Raw genomic sequence first — 22,667 nt, forward strand, 5'->3', positions numbered from 1 at the left:
ATTGTTGAATTTGAAGTGCTGTTGTTTCTTCTTTATATCCTCATGGCCTTTGATATGCAAAAAGAGAGTGATCTGATATACTAGGGGGAAGGATAGTCAGGGTATGAGTGCTATAAAGCTGGAACCATTGGACATTGTAGATGGCTATATAAATCCTAGAATATATAGTCCCAATAGAATGCTTGTTTGACCAAGTGAAGAAATCTCCCAGGCTGTCCATTTCAGATAACTCTGTTTTATTCATCATACTGAGCAGATCACTGTATTCAGCCTTAGTAACAAGCTTGCCCCCGATCCTGTCCTATCCTTTAGCTACATTGTTAAAGTCGTCAATAATACATCAAGGACCAACTTGAGTACCATGGATTTTCTCAATAGTTTTCCACAATGCCTTTCTTCTATCCAACTGGTTATGAGCATAGACTGCAGTTAACCAAAATTGAAAATTCCCTGCTGTATTGTATACTCCATAGTGTATGTGTTGGCTAGAGAGGTTGACAAGCTTTAAATCAAACCTATTATTATCCCAAATTGATCCAGATTCTACCATTAGGGTGAGCAGTAGAATTATCCACCCAACAATCATTAAGTCTAAGCTTATCTCTAACCTTGGCTATTTTGTTACTTTTTACTCTAGTTTCAAGCAATAAGCAAATGGCAGGTCTAAGATGCAAGAGATGGGAGCTAATATCTCTAATCTTACCTACTTTATTTAACCCCCTTGTGTTCCAAGATAAAATCATGGTCCTTTATCTATGGCTACTAGAGGCTCTTTCAAATCCTCTAGCACCCCAAATCCATTTAAGCACGGAATTTCAGATGAGTTACTTGTTACAACATTTGACTTGCCTCTATCTTTGCTCAGTTTAGTGCTCAAAGTACATGTATCTTCATCATTTATCACATCTGTGTCGCTCTATGCTCTTTTAGGAGTGGAAATAACCTCCACAAGGGGGTTCAGCAGGTTCTATATGTGACTGTCCCTCAGGTATGACTACTTTAGCTTTAGATATTTATGATATTATTTTAAAAAAAATGATATTTATGATATAAATAATTTTTATTCAAAAATGATATAGGAGAAAAAATATACTATTGATCTAAATATTTGAAAAAAATCTTTGTTTATTATCAATATCATCTTTACTTCTTTTGTCTTTCTAAAAATAATAGAATTTTATGTCAACAACGGGGCATGTGAGCATGAGTAGATTAAGAATTTCTCTTGAATAGCGTGGGTGCCACGTTAACAGAGTCTGTGGAGCCCTCTTACGTGAGTACACACTACACACACCACCACAATCGATCGTTTTCAACATACAAACGACCCCACTCTCTCACAGACTCACTCAGCCCTCGCCGCTCGCTCGCCGGCATCAAGGTAACCACCACCACCACCACCATCACCATCGTCACAGTTTATCTTTTCTTTCCTCGCCCTATCTCTCTTACTCTTTCGTTTTCCCCGTTTTGCAGGATGAACAAGAGACCTAGAGACACCACCGTCTACAAGCCCCTTCGCGATCTCTCCAATCGAGAACTCGGCGAGTTACCCGCCAGAATTTTCCCCAACCGTCTCGCCGCCTCCGAGGTACCCGCATTTACGGTTCAAATTCACAATCCTACATTTTCATATTGTTTTAGGTTTATTGATTTTTGATAGTAAATTGAAATTGTTAGGGTTTCATGACATGAACATGTGAATGTGCCTCTATGATGATTGATTGATTTATTGATGTTGTAATGTGTTTAGGATCTTGTTCTTCGACTTGATGTATTCAGAAAACTGGACAAGCACAGAGGTTGTGTGAACACTGTAGGCTTCAATGCAGATGGTGATATTCTGGTTTCAGGTTCTGATGACAGGAAAATTATTCTCTGGGATTGGGAAACTGGTCGTACTAGGCTCTCTTTCCATTCCGGTCATAGTAACAATGTTTTCCAGGCTAAGTTCATGCCTCACTCTGATGATCGAACCATTGTCACTTGTGCTGCTGATGGCCAGGTATGTCGTAAGGGTCATTCTTATATGTAATGGACAAGCTTTTGCAATTTCGGTCGGTATAGGTGTTGCTGTCGCGGCACTAGTTGCGGTTGTTGGGGTGGGAAATAACCATACTTTGTTCTTTAACGTAAAAATGGTGAATAACGGTATCGGTATCGGCACTTGTTGATACCGTTTTGTAGCGGTCGTGGACTGTTTTGGATATGTCATGCATGAATGTTATTTGGCTAGTTTACTAAAAGAAGGGTTTTTTTGTTATGTGAATTCTCAATTTTAGGTGAGGCAAGCTCAAATTCTTGAACAAGGACATGTGGAAACTAAGTTATTGGCCAAGCATCTAGGACGGGCTCATAAGTTGGCTATCGAGCCTGGTAGCCCTCATATATTTTACACCTGCGGTGAAGATGGATTAGTACAGCATGTGAGTGATTAATTTTTTTTTCTATGAATATCTTTTTGTACTTGATCTTTTAGTCCACTCTCACCAGCTAGCTATCTTAACAGTTTGATCTGAGAACCGGGACTGCAACTGAACTTTTTACTTGCAAGCCACTTGGGGATAAATGGAGTTACGTGCCAGTCATCCTTCTTAATACAATTGCAATTGATCCAAGGAACCCAAATCTCTTTGCGGTTGCTGGGTCTGATGAATATACACGGCTTTTTGATATCCGCAAATATAAGTGGGATGCATCAACTGATTTTGGTCAACCGGTTGACTACTTTTGCCCTCGACACTTGATTGGCGATGAGCAAGTAGGAATAACAGGCCTGGCCTTTTCTGAACAAAGGGAGCTTCTTGTGTCCTATAATGACGAGTTTATTTACCTTTTTACACAAGATATGGGTTTGGGAATGGATCCTATTCCTGGGTCCCCTATTTCTGTGAATAGTGATACAAGTGACATGGGTGATAGTTCTGAGCATTCTCCACCAAACATGGATGCTAATGACAAAGTCACCCCTCAAGTTTTTAAGGGACACAGGAATTGTGAGACAGTTAAGGGTGTAAGTTTTTTTGGACCTAATTGTGAGTATGTGGTGAGTGGATCAGACTGTGGTCGTATTTTCACATGGAAGAAGAAAGGTGGTCAGCTTATTCGTGTCATGGAAGCTGACAAGCACGTTGTGAACTGTATTGAGTCTCATCCTCATTCAACGGTACTTGCAAGCAGTGGTATTGAGCATGACATCAAGATATGGACTCCAAAGGCCCTCGAGAAAGCTATTTTACCCAAAAATATTGAACAGGTATGATTCTTGATCTAGTTATTACATTTCAGAACTCAACCAAATTATCTTATTTAGTGATACTTTTTATGTTTTAGAAGCTCTAGTTTATTTACCTAACTCTAACTGGGACAGTTTTCATAAAATTTTCATCTAAAAAATTAAACTAATCCAAATAAATAATTTCTCTGCTGTTACTTCTTTGAATAAGGTTATATTTGATGAAATTCGTTGGTTTGAGAGTGATGCCGATGATGATAGTGACGATGACAATGACGACAATGATATGTTTGATGACGACGATGATATGTTTGATGATATGTTTGATGATGAAGAATATGATGATGATGATGATGATGATGATGATGATGATGATGATGACGATGATGGTGGAGGTGGTGATGATGATGTTGATGAAGATAATGACGATGAAGGTTGTGAGGATGATGAGGAAATTGATGAATTTGATGAAGGAGAATATGTCAATGATTGTAACGATGATGAGAACAATGGTGTTGGTGATGATAATAATGATGACAATGGCAACAATGATAATATGTCTGGTGGTTTGTAATGATGCAAATTGATAAAAGTTTTCTGTGTCCGACAGAAAGCCAAGGCTCGGGACTGGATGTACCAGGTAGCTTCTCCGGACGACCTGATGATGCAACTGTTTTCACTTCCAAGGCGAAGGGTTATGACGGAAAACAGTGAAGAGCAGTCAACTGCAGATCGAGAATTTTTAGAGTTGATATTGACATTCAATACTATTACTGACGATTCCACCGATGATGATGGTGATGATGATGGAGACGTAAGCAACCAAGATGACTTGTTCAATTGAGTTGTGCTTGTTGAACTTGAGCCTTCCAAAAGAATGATGGCAATTGTATATAAAATAGGTCTATGAATAACTGTTGACTGGAATCTTGGATACTGTCTTAACAGAATTCCGTATATAACTGCCCTTAAACTTATATAACCCGCTATTAGTTCTTAATTGTTTATGTGTTTGTTTAAGGCTTTAATTAATCCTTTAGGTGTTACAAGATTGATTTTGACTAAAGCTTCTCTCACATGCTTTGGTTAAAGTCATTTATTACCACCTAAATACATGATTCTGCTTCTTGTACAAACAAGCATTGTTTGTCAGAACTGAATATTGAGAGTCGTTACTTCATTTGAAAGGAGAGGAGATGTTTCACTTGTTTGCTTTATTTATGTTTTGATAAAGTGACATTTCATTTTCATCTCCTTAAACTCAATTTAAACTCAAACATTTTATTATCTAACACAAGTTTTGATAGACTTGATATTTCATTTTGCTTGCAATATGCATGAATGTGCAGAGTGATGGACATCAGCTAGGGAGACTAGATTCATTTCTTATACATATGGTTATGTTTGACTAATAGAATGTGTTCTAGACATCTAGTTCAAAGATAATTTTGTAGGGATCATCATTATAGCGGGTACAATTGCAACTACCACCAAAAACTAGACCTTTCATTTACCTATTATTGTCCATTAGAAGTTGATATATTACAAGAGTCAAGGTTATAATTCCAGTATTGATATGGACTTTGATTGCTTTCATAGGATTTGAAGATTTAATCAAATTATATGATTTCAACGAAGTACTAAATAAATAAAAAGGGGGGAATATGACTAAAAGATAGATTTGAAGAAGATGGAAAATGAGACACCAAATCTAAAGAAATTACTACAAGAGACAAAACTCACTGATCATTCTCATAAAGTAGAACCACTCAATTAATTTCAAATTTAGTCCAAAAGACGTTATAAATTGCTGACTCATTATAAAAATTCTCCTAAAATTAAATGAGTCATAAATATCAAAATGCTGAGTGCTGACTCAAATGCTGATTATTATAAGAATTCTCCTAAAATTAAATAAGTCATAAAATACGTGAAATGAAGCAAATATTAATTAATTCAAAATTAAAAAATTAGTATAATTTTAAATTAAAACTAATTAGAATTATTATAAGCCAAAAATTCAAATAAAATATATTTTTTCAATCTTTTGATTGGTCCTCATTAATTTCTCTTTCTTGAAAAAATCCGATCACAAATTTAAACTCCATTTTGCTTTTCATGAACAAAGAATCCAAATGAACCAACCATAAGTTCACACTATCAACCGGGGTTAAATGAAAATTTTGAAAAAACTCCAAATATACAATTAGGTTAAAACTAGTCAATCAATCAGTGGGGAAAAGAGTGTTGTCTGATCATTGTCCAGTTTGGGTGAGAGGGGGAGAGGTGGACTGAGGCCCTAAACCCTTTCGCTTTAACAACAGCTGGTTCAAGCATGACGATTTCGTTAGCTTTGTCAACAAGGAGTGGAGTCTATTAAGTGTTAATGGTAGAGGAGACTTTTGTTTGTACGAAAAGTTAAAGCTTCTTAAATCTAGGCTGAAGGTTTGGAACAAAGAAACATTTGGATGGATAGACTTAAAGGTTGAGGAAAACATTGATGAACAAAACATCTTGGATCAAAGCTTGATATCTCTGGATGGTATTGATGTTGAAGATACAGTAGAAGAAAGACGACAAAACTGTGAGCAGTTATGGATGCATCTTCTTCTGAAGGAGAGTATGCTGCGCATGAAATCAGGTCAATCTTGGCTCAAAGAAGGTGATTCAAACACGAGGTTCTTTCATAGATCCTTAAAGAGAAGATTGCGAAGGAACTTTATTAGTTACGTGAAAGAGGAAGATGGTTCGATGCAAAGTGCGGCGGAGGTGAAACTGAAAATTAGACAACACTTCATGGATTTCTTTAAGGAGCCTTGTAGGACTAGACCTGTCCCTGGTGGACTGCACTTCAAATCCTTGGCAGAAGGAGCAGCGGCTAACCTTGAACGACCATTTACGGTAGAGGAAGTTAAATCTGCAGTGTGGAGCTGTGATGGAAGCAAGACACCGGGGCCTGACGGTTTTACTATGGAATTCTTCAAATCTTTTTGGGAGTTGATCAAAGAGGATGTTATGAAGTTCGTGAATGACTTCCATGCGAACCAAACTCTGATTAAAGCCAGTACTGCCTCTTTTATAACTCTGATTCCGAAAGTATCAAACCCGCAATCTCTGAAAGAGTACAGACCTATTTGTCTCGTGGGAAGCCTGCAAAAAATTCTTACCAAAATTCTTGCTGGAAGACTTAAAGAAGTGGTTGAGGGGCTGATTTCCCAAAAACAGTCGGCGTTCATTAGAAATAGAAATATTCTTGACGGTGTTTTGGTAGTAAACGAGATTATTGATATGACTAAGAGGGATAAGAGGAGCTGCTTGATTTTGAAAGTAGATTACGAGAAAGCATACGATTGCGTCAATTGGGACTATTTAAGGTATGTGATGAGAAGAATGGGATTTGGTGATCTGTGGCTGAAATGGATTGAAGCAACTGTGTTTAAGAGTAGCATGGCGGTAGTGGTCAACGGTAGTTGCACGGGAGATTTTAAGGTGGAGCGTGGTTTGCGCCAGGGTGATCCTTTATCACCTCTCCTGTTTGTGATAGTGATGGAGGGACTGACGTGTGTAATGGATAAAGCTGTAGAGATGGGAGAATACAAGGGATTTCAGTGTGGTACCGATTGTGCAGTAGATATCCTACAGTTCGCGGACGATACTATTGTTATTGGTGAAGGAGTGAACCATAACTTATGGTCATTGAAAGCGATATTGAGAGGTTTTGAGATGATGTCTGGACTCAAGGTAAACTTCTGTAAAAGCAATGTATTCGGTTTAAACATAGAAGAGTCTATTTTGCATATGGCTTCGTCTTTCTTAGCTTGCGGTATAGGGACTTTCCCCTTCAAGTTTTTGGGGATTATGGTGGGAGGCAGCCCTCGGAAGACGGGAATGTGGAAGGAGGTTGTGAAGAATGTGAGGAAGAGACTTGACAAATGGCGAGGGAGGTACTTATCAATAGGAGGAAGGGTGGTTTTGATTAATTCGGTTCTGAACGCGATACCTTTGTATTCGTTGTCGTTCTATAGAGCGCCTAGAAAGGTGATTAAGGAACTAATCGGGATTCAAAGACAGTTTCTATGGAGGGGAGTGGAAGGAGAAAGAGGCATTAGCTGGGTTAGTTGGAAACAAGTTTGCAAGAGTAAAGAAGAATGAGGGCTTGGTATTAGGGATATCGAAAACATGAATATTTCAATGTTGATGAAGTGGAAGTGGAGGATCCTAGTCGAAAAAAATGCGGTTTGGAGTGCTTTGTTGAAGCATAAATACGCTATACCGGAGCTGAAAATGTTTGTTAATGATAGCAGTTTGATACAAAAGAGAGATTCGATATGGTGGGGAGATATAATGGCGATTAATGACTGCACAGGTTCTAGAGGAATGTCAGTGTCGGATGCTGTTTCTTGCAATGTGAAGAATGGTGAAAAAACAGCTTTTTGGTTCAGTAGATGGATGGGTGATCAAGCTATAGCGGAGGCTTTTCCTGAACTTTATGTTATCGCAGCTGAGCCTTTAATGTCTGTTTCGGAAGCGGGTCATTGGCCGGATGGGGAATGGGTCTGGGACGTCCAAGACTGGTTTAGTAGAGAAGAAGAGGAGGTGAACGAGCTTGTCCAGATGCTGATGGTTTTTCTGGATCACGTTACTTTGGTGCAGAATGAAGAGGACACGTTCGAGTGGGAACCGAACAAGGACGACGGCTTTTCGGTTAAGTCATGTGCGAGAGAAATTCTGAAAAGAGGGGCTGTGCAGAGTGTGGATCCAGTGCTAGCAGCAAAGCTCAAGTTTATGTGGAATATAGAGGCTCCCTCCAAGGTGAAAATTTTTGTTTGGAGACTAATCTTGGATAGAAACCCGACGAAACAACAATTGAAAAAGAAGAGGATTTTGGACTCGCCTTCAGAATGCTGCTGCGTGTTTTGCTTCAATGCTGAAGAGGACTCCAATCACTTGTTTGTTGGGTGCCCTGTTTTGGAGAAAGTGTGGGAGAAAATTGGAGTTTGGATAGGTACATCTATTTTGTTATCAAACCTTGAGTTAAGAAATTATCTCGCCTTCTTTGACAAAATTAAGGTTTTAGACGAAAGATTAACTGTAGGGATTATTTGGATGGCGGTTGTTTGGAACATTTGGATTTTGCGGAATTCCATAGTGTTTAGGGGTAGTACGTTTAGTTTTGACGAATGTGTCAGTGCGATTGTGTTATCCTCTTGGAAGTGGTTTAGAGCAGTTAATATTTCTTCTGCGTCCTGTAATTTTCATATCTGGAACATTTTACCTCTAAATTGTATTAAGAGGTAGAATGGTGTGGTTGTAACTATTGTTTCGTTTTAATTCCATTACCTATTGAAAAAAAAAACATTTCACTTTTTTTATTCAATAATCTATTATATTTATTTTTAAGATAAGAAGTCTTAAAAATAAAAAAACGATTATTTTTCAATTTAACAAAAGATGTATCAATTAAACTAGTAGAATGATGAATGTTGTTAGAGTTTATACTAAATATTTCTAATTATTAAGTCTATTATGAGAAATTTTGAGCTCGTCTCATGTCTTAAAGTGAATTTTTCCAAGAACTCTTTTGAAATTGGTTTTGAATTCTATACCAATTTTCTTTCTCTCTTTTATGAAAATGTAGTGGTGTGGAAGAAAGTGGTTGGGATGCAAGGGTGTTTCCTTTTGGTGGGTCTAAAGGTGGGGTGAAGGTGACGTGGGTCAAGTGGGAGGATGTGTGCAAAGGTAGAGGCCATAGAGGTCTCAGGGTTAAAGATACGTGGCTGGTGAACTTGTCTCTTTTAGGCAAGTGGAGGTGGAGAGTGATGGTCAATCACCCCTACTTGTGGAAGGATATGATTTCGACTAGGTATGGGTCTCAAATTATAGGGCCTCTGGTAGGTGAGGAATGAGAGTTTTAGAAGTGCCTATCGCTGGTGAAAAAATGTTTCTCTTTTAGGCTCAAAGTTAGATGAGCCATCATATTGGTTTGTATCCTCTTTTTCCAAGGTGGTAAGGGGTGAAATGCAGACCAATTTTTGGCACGACGCGCGGGTAAGGTCAAATTCTTTTAATGTTCAGTATGAACGATTATTCCTTATTCTCGAGAAGAAGTCTCAAATAGTAGGAGGGATGGGCTGGTGGGTTTGGAATTTCTTGGTAGGCCATTCCCTCCTTGTTTGGGAGGAAAAACTTCTTTTGGAGCTTATAGGGAGGATGGATGAATTGATTAAGTAAAGTCAAACGAATGTTTTAATTTGAAACCTAGAGTTTGCTGGTGGTTTCTTCGTGAAGTCTGCTTATCCTCGTCTTTCTAGTTTGTTTGGTGGAAGTGAGAGTAGATTAGAGCGAGTGATATAGGGTTTAGCTAGGGTTTGGGAAGGGTGGTTTTCCTAGAGATGGATCTATGGAACCCCTTAAAACATAGTGAAACGTGAGATTTTTCCAATTAATTGGGAAAATCAGAATGTTCAGTAGATAGATCTACGAAATATTTCATAAAATTAATTAATTTGAGATCTCCCCAATTAATTTGTAACTTAATTTAGGATTTTCTCAATTAATTGGGAAAATCCCAAATTTCACTATGTTTTAATGATTACATAGATTATATCAAAGTTAATTAATTTGAGATTTTCTCAATTAATTGGGAAAATCTCCAATTAAATTACAAATTAATTGAAAAAAATCCAAAATCTCAATTAATTGGAAAAAATATTCTGTAATTACATCAACGGAAAGGTTTGATGTGTAATTGGAAAAAATCTTCCGTAGTTACATCTACGGAAAAGTTTGATGGAGTTTGACAATAGAGTGTTCCGTAGATGCATCTACGGAACTTGAGATTTTCTAGAAAATCCCAAATTTTACTGTGTTTTATAGCTTTCGTGGATATATCTACGGAAGAAATTAAATTTTTTTCAAAATATGAGGTGCTTCCGGATGTGCATTCACGGAATTAGAATGTAAAATTGAAATTTGACGTGGTGTATAAGAGATCCATGGGATTGGTTGAGAAATGGTCATGTTAGTTTACCTAAAGAAGAAAATTTTCCACAAAAATACTTAATAGTAGAAAATTGTAAAGTATAAAATCGAATAAAAGATAATTAATAATTTAATTATTTATTTAGAAGAAATAATTTTTCAGTATTAAAAAAAATCACTAAATAGGTATGCAATATGGAAGAAAAAAAAAATAGTAGCAAAGAAAGGAACAAAACAGTGTTGAATATTGACAATGCAGTGAGTTTCCACTCCTCCTCATTCTCCCAGCCTCATATATAATAATAATAATAATAATATATGATAATAATTAATATTAATATTATTTGCGGTGCGTTGTTTTTGTGTTACCAACATATTCCGAGGTCAAGAAAAAAACCTCATTTTATTTCCTTCCACTAAGATTGAGAATCACATTCAAACACTGATGATGGAATCTTTAACCTCATCTTCTTCTTCAACAACGCTACCTTCTTTCTCCATCTTCCCTTCAACAACAACAAGAACATCTCTTTCTTCCAAGAAGACCCTCCACTTTCGTCCACCTTCCTCCAAACGTACGTATTCCTTTTCCATTTCAATCTTTTCTTCGATCAAGCTTCAATTTTGATTCATTTCATTGTGTGATTTCTTTCAGGTGACGATGCTAAGGATTCCGATGAAATCAACATCAATATCAACCTTCCAGTTCTCAGTAATCAATGCTTCTCCATTTCCCCTCTTTCTAATGTAACAAACCCTTTTCCCTAATTTTTCTTATTCTATCATATATCAATCAAATTTCTATTAAAGTTATAATTTTTAGGTTTTTGGGTTATAGGAATGTTCAATTTTCTCATTACTTCACCAATTTTTTTATTTATGCAAAAAATAGATTTTTTAGGTTTGTTGTGAAAATAATTCAATTATGTCATGTAACAAACCCTTTTCCCTAATTTTTCTGATTCTATCCTATAAAAGTTGGTTTTTTTGTTGATTAGAATGTTCAATTGTCTTATTTCTTTACCAATTTTTTTATTTAGGCAAAAAATAGATTTTTTAGGTTTGTTATGAAAATAATTCAATTATGGTTGAAAGATTCGAACTTTAATCCATCTGCAGCTAAATTATTTGAAATTTTAGAAAAAAAAATTCTGTTATGTATTTGGATGTAATGGATGAAAAGGTTCTGATGGTAATTTGTGGGGTTAGGATGCGGCGATGGGGCTGGTGTTGAGTGCTGCAACTGGTAGAGGATGGACAACGGGTTCGGGGATGGAAGGGCCACCTGTTCCTGCTGTTGGGAAGGATGATGAATTGGGGACGGGGAATATTTCAACTTTTCCGTGGTCGCTCTTCACGAAATCTCCGAGGAGGAGGATGCTTATTGCGTTTACTTGTACTATCTGCAGCCAGCGAACAACGAGGGCTATTAATCCACACGCGTATAATGATGGAACTGTTTTTGTCCAGGTAACATTTTGTTTTTGTTCAACTAAGGAGGTTAAATTACTTATGCGAACTGCGATGTGGTTACAAGACTTTGAGCTGACCATACATTTGTTTTTCTCATTGTTGGCAGTGCTGTGGATGCAATGCGTACCATAAGCTTGTGGATCACCTGAACTTGTTTCAGGAGACTAATTGCTATCTGAATTCAAGTTTTAATTATAAAGGTGCTGGATGGGATGATCTTAAGTTCAGGTTCATGGATGTAGATAGCGACAGCGATGATGATGATGATATATTTCCCGTTACATGAGTGACTTACTGGCTTATGGAGTATATATTTTCTACCTCTGATGTTAAGAAGTTTTAGATTAGTTGTCTTGTATATTGTTTATGTTTTCATGCTTAATCGTAAAATATGTCAGAGGATTGCTTTGTATAGTATATATGTGTATGTATAGCTTCGCAACCGAATTGTACAATACTTTGCATAAATATTTCTTCTGCTTGCCATTCCTCCTTGGCCACTCTCTGAATGTTCTACTATAATTTAAAACCTTTTAAATTAGTGCATTTTAGCCTTGTATCCTTCTTTCATTTTATCACGGAACACTTTTCAGCTATGTAGCATCAACAACTCTAAAAAAAGATGTGTCCGTATTGATGCTGGATACCTGCAGCGACACTTGTGATTACGCTTAATTTATTCATTTTTTAAAATTGTTATTAGTGTTGTCGGCGTGTCATGGTTGTGTTCGGAGTATCCGTGCTTTATAGGTTCTCAGAGCTGTAAATAATATTGAAAATCAATCATTACATTGCTCATTTAAAGTCACACACTTAACACAATCATCTATAGCATAAAACATACTAAAAATTACAATCCTTCACTAACTTATGTACATAATCATGAGTGTCAAACGGGCTATGAAAAAAATGATTAAACAACATAAATCTAAGACTATGAATACAAGAAATAATATTACAAGTTTACCAGATTTCAAGTTTACCAGATTTCGGACACAACTAATGAGAATATGGCTCATAAATACATTACCACATTCCTTCTTCATAACTGCAGAAAATTTTGTGACTTATCAGTTGGTTCATCTGATTACTATTTTCAAAGTCAACTTAACTAGGTCATGTTCCTTTTTTCTATAATTCGCATTTGTGTGTTCTTGGTGTCTCCATGTGTAAAACCATATTGATGTCTTCAGTAGAAGTAGAATCTACACCTAAAGTATATTTCATTCTATTATTTTGCAACTTATCTCTCAAAGATTATGTACAACATTTTTGGAGAGGCAAAATGATGAATGAAACATAATGTTTGTTGCATCTGCGCGCAAATAGTAGGCAGACTTTATCTCCCACCTCAGACCAAGGTGTCCGTGCAACGGTTACTACTAACTTTGTCACCAACAATAGGAGGAGCAGGGCGAATCATAAGACTAAGGAAAAACGCTGTCATCTGCAATACAATGTAATATGTTAACTTCATGACCGAGGAAAATCAGAAGAACTGATTGATAAGTGATGAATGATAATTGATAAGTGATGAAGGATCATCTTACCAGTATTAGCCCGAGGCACATTAGGCTGAATCCAGGAAAATTAAACGGTGCGTCTTCTGACAGGAATATGGCTGCATACATAGAAGCTTATCAGTTTCTGGTTTTTCTCTTAATTCAATAGTACTATGTGCCTGTAGATTTTGCTCCTGATTATAGTCTTACCTGTCAGTGGACTGAAAATTAATGGAGAAATGATGTTGGCGACGGAAGTGATTCCTGAGAGACATCCTTGAACCATTCCCTAAATCAAAGACTCAACTTCTAAGCATATAGAGATGAAGTTGAGCTGAGTTTTCAAATTTGTTCATAGCATTTACATTAATAGAGGGAATCAGATGTCTTTTTTTTCCGTCATTCAAATACCTGTTCGTTAGGTCCAACTTGTTTGGATGCAATGCTCGTTATCTGTTCAAAAGTATTAAAACGAAAACAAATATGAATATATGATCGAGAGAGTAATAACAGATATAAATTAGAAACAGAAACTTACAGTTGGTCGCACGAGAACTCCTAGAACAGAGAAACCGGCTAGAGCATAAGGAACCTGCATGGTTTTCAATTTCAACACTCTTGAAGGATTGTTTTGCATAGTAAAGTAAATTTAGTAAATAACAATGTTTTCGAAAATAATTACCCATGATGACCAAGCTATACTGTATACCAGTATCTGCATAACATAACAAATTAATAATGAGGTGACTTAAAAAATTAAATTAAGGCGAAAAGCCGAAAACAAAGAACACGAGGGAACAGTCAAGTATCAGGCTCGAACTTACATTTATGCAGGAAACAAAGAGTCCTGTTGTGAGCAACTTTTCCTCTCCTACAGCAGGTACTAATATGGGCATGAGAAATAGCTGAAAAAGAATCGCAAGTACACAAAACGAACAATATGCTAGTTAGTATAAGAAAACAGAAAATATAGTGAATTTCAACTAAGGTTATGATATACTTGTGTCAGAGTAGCTCCGATCCCAGAGATCATCATCAAGTCGGCAAACTGATTCTTGTTGAATTGAAAACGCGCCTTCAAATAATACTGCATGTAGTGACAAATTTACTATAATTAGTTACAGAATTTCGGTCTATGATTATTCAATATCCTTAGACAGTTGTTTGAAATTTGCGGTATCTCATGAATTGATTGTATTCGGTAAGAAAGTAGTAATGATTTACCAGCAATACTGCCATCAAGCCGCCGTCTGCAAGACTATTGAAGAGCAAAACAATTGCTGCTTGTGAGAATGTAGGGCTGCAAAAGTGAAAGCTTGTAAGATCAACAAATCTATCAAATGAAGTGATTACAAAGAGGTTTTTTCAAAAATGGATTAATGTCATCAATCAGCACTGACCTACACTTGAGCAAACAAACTACATCCCCCATTGAAGGTAGTTTCTTAAATGTTTTTTGTGGCATATCATCACACTGTTGAATGCATGGTTCCTCTGTCTCTTTCAATAATGGTTGACTCATAGGTGCACTTTCCTTGAGGAAAATTCTCATGTACACTAATGCTATCATAGAAAACACTGAAGCAACCTGTAAAAACCAATCACAAATTCAGAAAAATAAAAAAAAATAAGTGTACTCTCACAATGATTTAAATAAAGGTCTGCGATCGCGATCTGGTCCTTGAAACCACAATGCGGCCACAATTGAGGCCGCATACGTTGCATTTGACCATGATTCTCTGCATTATCAAGGACCGCGGCTCGATCACTATGTCTCGGAGCCCTTTTTTCGAAACCCGGAGCAGCACACTAATAAATTCTAGTATTCTCTTTCCTAAAACTAAGGGTGGAGAAACGGACACGGCCCGTCAAGCATGTCTGTTTTGCACGCATTTTTTCACCGGGCATGCCAAGGTTATAGGCACTCACCCTCTAATATGTCCCATTCCATTCCGTTTTTTGTCGATGCAGACATTAACAAAAACTTTTGTAACTTTTAACCTTTAGAGGTGCAAGGCCTGCAAGCCCGCCTCGCCCTCATTTCTTCGCGGAACGGACCAAAGTTTTAGCTATGCACCCCACCCTGCCTTGTTTTTTTTTCGGGCTTTTACCGGACGTGCATGTCCGTTTGCCATCCCCACCTAAAACATTGTTAACGTGTATATAGGCAGCAAATTTGACTTTACTATGTAACCTGAAATGTCAAAGGTGTGGATAGAAATCTAGCAGCTAATGTTCCACCAACAAAAGATGCTGATCCAACACCAGCAAGTATTCCAAATGCCGATGCTCTTTTCCCGACTGGAACTTTGTCTGCCTAATAAGTAAATCAAAATTAAAGCATATGTTAACTTTTTTTTAATCAATTGAACATTAGTAGCTAAGAAGCATTTGTCTGTGTGAATTGGAATGAACTTAATTGAATAGGTTAATGAGATTGTGAAGTAAGTACCACATAAGCAAGAGCTAGGCAATGGAAGCTGCCTTCACCAGCAATAGCAGCAAGAGTTTTGACTACATAGTATGCATAGTAGAATTTTGTATCCCTGCTATATGCCAATATGGCTGCATATATACAACACATTATTATTTTTTTACTTAATTACTATGTAGCCAATTAATTAAACTTGGTTTAGCTCATCCCTAATTATCTTTCTTTTCTAAGTGATGTTAAAGTTAGTCAAACCAAGAGAGAAAGAAAAAGGTAAAAATGTTGGAGGTTTATAATTGAATGTGACAAGAAGATATTTGATGAAGTAGGAAAAGTATGAAAAGCAAAAGGAGTGGTATGTGGTAAACACTATCATCACCAAAAGGTTCAAATGGTGTTGAGTGCCAAACAGTAAGGGTAGCACATCTTACATGAGAAGTTGAGTGCTAAGATGGATGAATCATTAATAATTAGGCTTCCCACTGAGTATATATCAATGTCACTAGTGCATTTTCACAATAGAATATCTTAAGTTCTTTTTGAAAAAAAAAACTTAATATATAAGTTAGTTTATAGTGGATATGAGCTTATAGTTCATAACATGTAAGTTCATCTAATAGATGAATAAAACAAGTTTCTAGTTAAAATTCTAATTCAAGTTTTTCATAATAATTTATATTAAAATTCACTAACCACTAAATTAAAGTTTTTTTTTAATTTAAAATTAGACACTTCAGTAGATACTCCCTGTGATCCTTATTATAAGAGAAAGTTATTTTTTAGATTCATAGAACAATCATTGCATAAATCTAAAAAGTAAATTTTCTCTTATAATAAGAACAAGAGCGAGTATTAATTTGTAAGTGGTATGGCCCATATAGTATATGTAACAACCTGTTCAACAAAGTAGTTATTAAGTCCCCCAATAAAAGCAGTTGGACCACTCACTAAACACAATTGTGGAATGTGGTAGGGTATACAAGCCATAACAAACCACTAAAGAAATAATGAATTAACAAATTAAGCTTAAAAAGAGTTGAAGTAATTATTTAAAAATGTGTATAGTTAGTTAAGGATGATGATGCTATATAGTACCTTGAGGAATGAGAGACACTGTGAGAGGAAGTGTGATCAAAGCTTTCCTGCCATATCGGTCAGACAAATTCCCAATTAATGGTGTTGTCAACACTGACCCTACTCCAATCATCTGCACCATAAAATCAACAACTTCTCATTTTTCATTAATTAAATAATTTCCTGAAATTTTAGATAAAGAGTATTGATTATTGATATTTTAATTTGACAATAAGATTTTATATACATGGATTGATTTTCTCAATCTAATATTGAAAAGGCAAAAAAATGTCATAGTCAATGAAAGCCGCACTAGCCACTAAGTTTCATAACATGTCATAATTTAACATTCTTTCAAGTTACTTCCAATTATGTATCTGATACATACCGCATAACTAAAAAAAACTTTAGCTTAGATAACTTGCAAAATTGTTAATATTGATGGAGAAATAACACATTGCTTAACTGACTTCAAATATCTAATATTCCTTATCATCTCTATTATTAAAAAGTTATTTTAATAATGAAAATAAAAAAATTACTCCGAAAAATCAGTCTAATTCGTATGGGTACCTCTCTCCTCTGATCTTTATGAGAAAAAATTTACTTTTTAGATATCTTGTCTATATATTGAAAATATATATGATGAGTCTAAAAAAAAAAATAAGAATTAGAGATGACACAAGTTTCGAACTCCTGACTAGGAGTGGCAAAACAGGCCGCCCGTTCTGTCTCGCGTTCGTCCTGTATAATATCCGTCAAGTAAAATGGGCATAAAAATCATGTACGCCCCGTCAAGGTGGCGGGTTGGCGGGCGGCGGGTTTGACCGCCTATTTTTTAATTTATGTTTCTTTCATTTTTTTTATTTTATGTTTCTTTATTTTTTAATAGATTAGTAAAAAAAAATTTACCTTTCAATTAAATTTTTCTTATTTTTATAACTATTTTTTATAAAGCGTCTTTTAAATAAATTTTATCTAAAAAAAATCTTGCATATATTTACAAATAAATGTATAAAATAAAATCATCAAGAATTTGAATTACTAGAATTAATTAAAAAATGACGGACTTAAGGCAAAACGAGCCTAACAAATAGTTGATGTGGACTTTAGCAGGCGGCGAGCTTTAGCGGGACGGGTGACGGATATTGACAGTGCAAACTTTGGTGGACGGCAGACCCAAAATCCCAATCCAATCCGCCAAAGCGGGTGCGTGGGCCGACCCGACGGACGACCGCCGATTTTGCCACCCTTCCACTTATTATTTATAAAAAAATTATTTAAGTGCTAAGTAGTAAAATACTTTTATGATAAGCTAATTTAATTAATTCAATAATGAGTATAATATATATTGGGGAATGGAAGTTTTCTGTATTAATTAATTAGTGCATGAACCGTTTTGCTTCCACCGAATGAGCGGTTATTATTATTTATTTTTTTCAGAAAATGAAGAGCATTCTAATTTCTACAGAGAAAATTGATGAAAATTGAAAGAGATGAAATTTGAAAACTCACAGCATGTTGGAAACCGGTGAGGTAAATAGCAAGAGAGCATTGATCTTGACCGGGGCAAAGTGCGGCCATGGTGACGTCGGTGATGGCCGGAATAACAATAACTCCGCCGAATCCAGCGAGAAACATTGTGACAAAGAGATGAGTAAGCCCTGTTAATCCCTCCATAGATATGATTACTCCTAAATTGGAAGATGAAGGAGTGGAGAACTAGTTGGAGAATGCATGGTCTGTTAGGCTCTTTATATATTTTGTTCGGTTGCTTCTATAATTAAACTCATCCATGGGGCAGGCGTGGGCCAGGACCTTTCTTTCTTTTTAACATAATTAATTTCAGTTTTTTTTAAAAAAATTTTACAAGTTTTTTTTTTTAAAAAAAGAAGTTAGTTTATGTACTTTTAATAATAATAGGGTTAAATAAATTAAACACTATGCCTATATAGCGAGTTTTGGTTTGGGTCCCCTGAATTTTTTTTTTACATAAGGTCCCTTAAAAAACTCAATTCCTGGATTTACCACATCCCATTACCACACCTGTTGACTGGTCATCCAATTAGTGGCCATGTTGGCATTTTTATTTGCTGACTGAGTTTGTAAATGGTGTTGCTTGTTAAGTTTACCCCCAAAACAAGTTTTCACAGAATTAGAGTTTTTAGAAATTGGAAAGTGAGAAGCTCGGAGAAGACGAACGCGAAGAAGAGTTCTGATGGCTGGAAACGACGATGAACCGGCCAAATTGGCTGAGGTAACTGCTCACGTACTTGGGGATACCATTGATGTTTGTCTGTTGGCTTACATTGCGTTTTTTTCAGTTGAATGTCAGATTTAAATGTTTAATGCTGTCTTTCACCATGGAGGCGAGTTCGTGAAGCTTCAAGATGGTGAGACGATTTACAAGGAGGAGTTTCCACACTTATTACTGGGGAACACATTGAAACATGGACTCAGAGTCACATTCAAAACATAGTAAGCGGTTGGGGTATGTAGTTGGTTCGTTTAGGTTATGGACGAAAATCTCGGAAATAGATCCTAACTATTTCCAGATTAGGAGTGATTTTGATGCTTATGATTTTGTTGCGTATGCGTGTTCGATGGAAATAGATGGGAAAAAGTTTTTTGAACACGATGCAGCCAAACATAGTAAGAATCCTAGGTGTGTGAATGAAAGTGTTGACTTAGAGGTTAGTGAATGAGTTGAAGGCTGTAGATCCAAAGGCTTGGACATGGCTAATGGCGGTTCCAACTAAATCTTGGTGTAAGCATGCGTTTTCATTCTATCCTAAGTGTGATGTACTTATGAATAACATAGCTGAGTCTTTCAATGCCACTATTTTAATTGCTAGAGATAAACCTATTTTGACTATGTGCGAATGGATTAGAAAATATCTGATGAATAGGTGTAGTACTTCTACATTGAAACTAGACAAGTGGCCACACAAAGTGATGCCTATTCCTAGGAAAAGACTAGATAATGAGGTAGCTATGGGTGGACATTAGTTTCCAACCTGGGCTATGGAAGAAAAATTTCAGGTCACTCATGCTTATAACAGACAAGAGTTCATTGTTGACATAGCTAAAAAGTCTTGCACATGTAATTTTTGGGAACTAGTAGGTATTCCATGTAGACACGCCGTTGCTGCATTAGGATTTAGACAGCAGAACCCAGAGGATTTTGTTCATGAGTATTACACAAGAGACAAGTATGCCATGTGCTATGGATTTGCTATTAGTCCCATTAATGGCACTAACATGTGGCCTGAGGTTGAAAGTGAAAAACTCTTACCTCCTAATTATAAAAGGGACCTGGTAGGCCAAGGAAGCTAAGAATTAGGGAAAGTAGTGAAGAAGGAGCTAGAAGAAGGTTACCTGGTGTATCTTATAGATGCACTAAGTGTGACAAAGTGAGGCATAATGTGAAGTCATGCAAGAGCAAAAGACAAAATCCAAATGCATTGAAAAGAAAGGTAATGACATTATTAATTACATGTAACTGGTTTTGGATATAATGTAACTTATTTGAATATAATGTAACTTGTTCATGAGTATTACACAAGAGACAAGTATGCCATGTGCTATGGATTTGCTATTAGTCCCATTAATGGCACTAACATGTGGCCTAAGGTTGAAAGTGAAAAACTCTTACCTCCTAATTATAAAAGGGACCTGGTAGGCCAAGGAAGCTAGGAATTAGGGAAAGTGGTGAAGAAGGAGCTAGAAGAAGGTTACCTGGTGTATCTTATAGATGCACTAAGTGTGACAAAGTGAGGCATAATGTGAAGTCATGCAAGAGCAAAAGACAAAATCCAAATGCATTGAAAAGAAAGGTAATGACATTATTAATTACATGTAACTGGTTTTGGATATAATGTAACTTATTTGAATATAATGTAACTGGTTTTTATAATGCAGAAGAGAATGAGACCAAATGCAAGTGAAGAAGGTGATGCAAGTCAAGAGGCTGCTACAAACCATGCTGGAAGCCAGACTGGTACAGTCAATGAAGAAAGCAAGACTGGTACAGTTAATGAAGAAAGCAAGCCTGGTACAGTCAATGAAGAAAGCAAGACTGATACATTGTTTGGGGATATCACTGATGATATGATTAGTAGCCTACCAGACATTCATTCTCATGTTCCAAGTCAGGCCTCGACAAGTAACATGAACAATGGTAAGGGAAAGATGGCTGTCAAACCAATTAAAAGGAGAAGGGTAAGTGAGAGGATAAAGGAGAACTGGTTCAAAAAACCTAAACCATTCACAGGTCCTGGTTCTAACCCTGAGCAACAAATATGCATGGACATTGAGGAAGAGAAAGCATCAAAGAATACTACTAAGAAGGCAGCCAAGACTACTCTTAAGAAGGCATCAAAGACTACTCCAAAGAAGGCATCAAAGACTACTCCAAAGAAGGCAATGAAGGGTACTCCAAAGAAGACTACTCCAAAGAAGGCTACTCCTAAAAAGAAGAAGTGAAATTAACATGTGTTGTAATGCACACTTTTGTTTTAGTGTTGTTTTGATATGCATTGTAATGTTTGTTTTAGTGTTGTTCTGATATGCATTGGATGTTTTTTTTTTGGATATGCACAAGTTTGGTGCACTTATTTAATGTTTACTGCTAAGACAGTTTTAGTTTGTAAGGTATTTTGAATTCTGCACACTTTTAGTGCTCTAGTTTGTATCTTTATGAATTATGCACATGTTTTGGTGCACATGTTATGTAACTTCTGAATTATGCCCATGTTTTGGTGCACCCTTTTATTGCTCAATTGAAATGCTTGTATCACATTAGTTAACAAAATGATTACACTTAAACATAACTCATTTCATTGACATAAAATACACAAAAATAATTACACATAAACATAACTCGTTTCATTGACATAAAATACACAAGGTTATACATTCAAATGCTACCCATAATATTCAACCGACTTCATGTTAAACTAAGTAATACAATATGGCTATAACCAAAAAACAAAGAAGGATTGGTGACTTCTTCAGCCTCATGTTAATACTTGTCTGAGTTGCAAGCTTCTTCTTCAACTTCTCTAATTTCTTTGTTACTGTCTCCAACTTCACTTCTAGAATCTCACACTTCTTACAATCTGGTTGAATCATTCTATTCCCTTTGATAGGGTCTCTGATTTCATCTTCCCACAAGAACAAATCGTAGCTACTCCCAGTCTACAAAATACAATGAACAAATGTTTAATAATAATCAAATTTTTGACATTGAATTGGCCAAATAACACAAAAGCATACTTACCCTGGCATTGCGGCATTTCTAGAACTTTCTATTGAGGTTTTGGACTGTGTTGGAAACCCACATCTTCATTGCTTTATCACAACCACATTTGGGTAAATCTGGAAACGCGACTGAGTTAACACTGCTACCATACGAGTTGCTTTGGGCCATGGATGAAGAAGAATAGTATGAAGAACGGCGGTGGAGGAAGAAGAAAAAAGAACGACCTTGGAGGAAGAAGAGTATGAAGAACGACAATGGAGAAAGAAGGAAGAAGACAACCCTAGCATTTATTTACCACACTTGTCCCAGTCAGCAAATAAAAATGCCAACATGGCCACTAATTGGATGACCAGTCAGCAGGTGTGGTAAATCCAGGAATTGAGTTTTTTAAGGGGCCTTATGTAAAAAAAAAAAATTCAGGGGCCCAAACCAAAACTCGCTATAATGACAGGAGATTTAATTTATTTAACCCATAATAATATTATTTATTGTTGATAGAAAAAAATAAAAATGTAGAGGTAAATATATGTAATTAATATAGTTGAAAGTTTGGATTTAGTTGCTGAAAAAAAGTTGAATTTTAAATTTTACAAATATATAGTTTTTCTTTGAGAAAATAGAAGAAGTATGGCAAATGTTACATTTGATATTCACTATTCTCAGTCAAATATATTCTAGTTGAGTAGAATAAGTGTGTAACTTATTGGT

The 22,667-nt window shown here is 36.1% G+C and overlaps 3 protein-coding genes across 4 annotated transcripts; 2 read left to right on the forward strand and 1 right to left on the reverse strand.

Moving 5' to 3' along the window:
• Nucleotides 1–1,189: 1,189 nt before the first annotated feature.
• LOC131626674 (uncharacterized) lies at nt 1,190–4,235 on the forward strand. 2 transcript variants are annotated; one of them, XM_058897514.1, is made up of 6 exons: nt 1,190–1,381; nt 1,477–1,591; nt 1,754–2,005; nt 2,283–2,426; nt 2,510–3,256; nt 3,447–3,984. In XM_058897514.1, exons 2-6 carry the CDS (start codon nt 1,478–1,480, stop codon nt 3,807–3,809), a joined length of 1,620 nt encoding a protein of 539 aa, XP_058753497.1. In that variant the 5' UTR covers nt 1,190–1,381; nt 1,477; the 3' UTR covers nt 3,810–3,984. The 2 variants fall into 2 exon arrangements, with proteins under 2 accessions (XP_058753497.1, XP_058753498.1); XM_058897515.1 differs by having other exon boundaries at nt 1,196–1,381; nt 3,846–4,235.
• A 6,347-nt stretch (nt 4,236–10,582) lies between these two features.
• On the forward strand, nt 10,583–12,175 carry LOC131626677 (uncharacterized). Its single transcript, XM_058897517.1, has 4 exons — nt 10,583–10,791; nt 10,872–10,963; nt 11,426–11,686; nt 11,796–12,175. Exons 1-4 carry the CDS (start codon nt 10,662–10,664, stop codon nt 11,973–11,975), a joined length of 663 nt encoding a protein of 220 aa, XP_058753500.1. The 5' UTR covers nt 10,583–10,661; the 3' UTR covers nt 11,976–12,175.
• Nucleotides 12,176–12,602: 427 nt separating this feature from the next.
• Nucleotides 12,603–18,452, reverse strand: LOC131626675 (uncharacterized). The gene is made up of 14 exons (XM_058897516.1): nt 18,212–18,452; nt 16,718–16,829; nt 15,644–15,756; nt 15,386–15,508; nt 14,592–14,779; nt 14,416–14,491; nt 14,192–14,278; nt 14,016–14,096; nt 13,874–13,906; nt 13,730–13,783; nt 13,603–13,644; nt 13,402–13,480; nt 13,240–13,310; nt 12,603–13,136 (listed from the first exon to the last, which is right to left on the reverse strand). Exons 1-14 carry the CDS (start codon nt 18,374–18,376, stop codon nt 13,041–13,043), a joined length of 1,320 nt encoding a protein of 439 aa, XP_058753499.1. The 5' UTR covers nt 18,377–18,452; the 3' UTR covers nt 12,603–13,040.
• Between the last annotated feature and the right edge of the window lie 4,215 nt (nt 18,453–22,667).

Source organism: Vicia villosa, unplaced genomic scaffold, assembly GCF_029867415.1.
Source record: "Vicia villosa cultivar HV-30 ecotype Madison, WI unplaced genomic scaffold, Vvil1.0 ctg.000318F_1_1_1, whole genome shotgun sequence".
Taxonomy (NCBI): Eukaryota; Viridiplantae; Streptophyta; class Magnoliopsida; order Fabales; family Fabaceae; genus Vicia; species Vicia villosa.

What these genes read in the sequence shown, in the direction of transcription:
- LOC131626675 (XM_058897516.1), bottom strand. Translation starts at nt 18,376, where the DNA reads ATGGAGGGATTAACAGGGCTTACTCATCTCTTTGTCACAATGTTTCTC. An exon ending in AAGTTGGACCTAACGAACAG is followed by an intron (nt 13,481 to 13,602) that starts GTATTTGAATGA and finishes TCTTTGATTTAG; the next exon opens with GGAATGGTTCAAGGATGTCT. An exon ending in TGTGCCTCGGGCTAATACTG is followed by an intron (nt 13,137 to 13,239) that starts GTAAGATGATCC and finishes ATTGTATTGCAG; the next exon opens with ATGACAGCGTTTTTCCTTAG.
- LOC131626674 (XM_058897514.1), top strand. Translation starts at nt 1,478, where the DNA reads ATGAACAAGAGACCTAGAGACACCACCGTCTACAAGCCCCTTCGCGAT. An exon ending in ACCGTCTCGCCGCCTCCGAG is followed by an intron (nt 1,592 to 1,753) that starts GTACCCGCATTT and finishes TAATGTGTTTAG; the next exon opens with GATCTTGTTCTTCGACTTGA. An exon ending in TACCCAAAAATATTGAACAG is followed by an intron (nt 3,257 to 3,446) that starts GTATGATTCTTG and finishes TCTTTGAATAAG; the next exon opens with GTTATATTTGATGAAATTCG.
- LOC131626677 (XM_058897517.1), top strand. Translation starts at nt 10,662, where the DNA reads ATGATGGAATCTTTAACCTCATCTTCTTCTTCAACAACGCTACCTTCT. An exon ending in TCGTCCACCTTCCTCCAAAC is followed by an intron (nt 10,792 to 10,871) that starts GTACGTATTCCT and finishes GATTTCTTTCAG; the next exon opens with GTGACGATGCTAAGGATTCC. An exon ending in ATGGAACTGTTTTTGTCCAG is followed by an intron (nt 11,687 to 11,795) that starts GTAACATTTTGT and finishes CATTGTTGGCAG; the next exon opens with TGCTGTGGATGCAATGCGTA.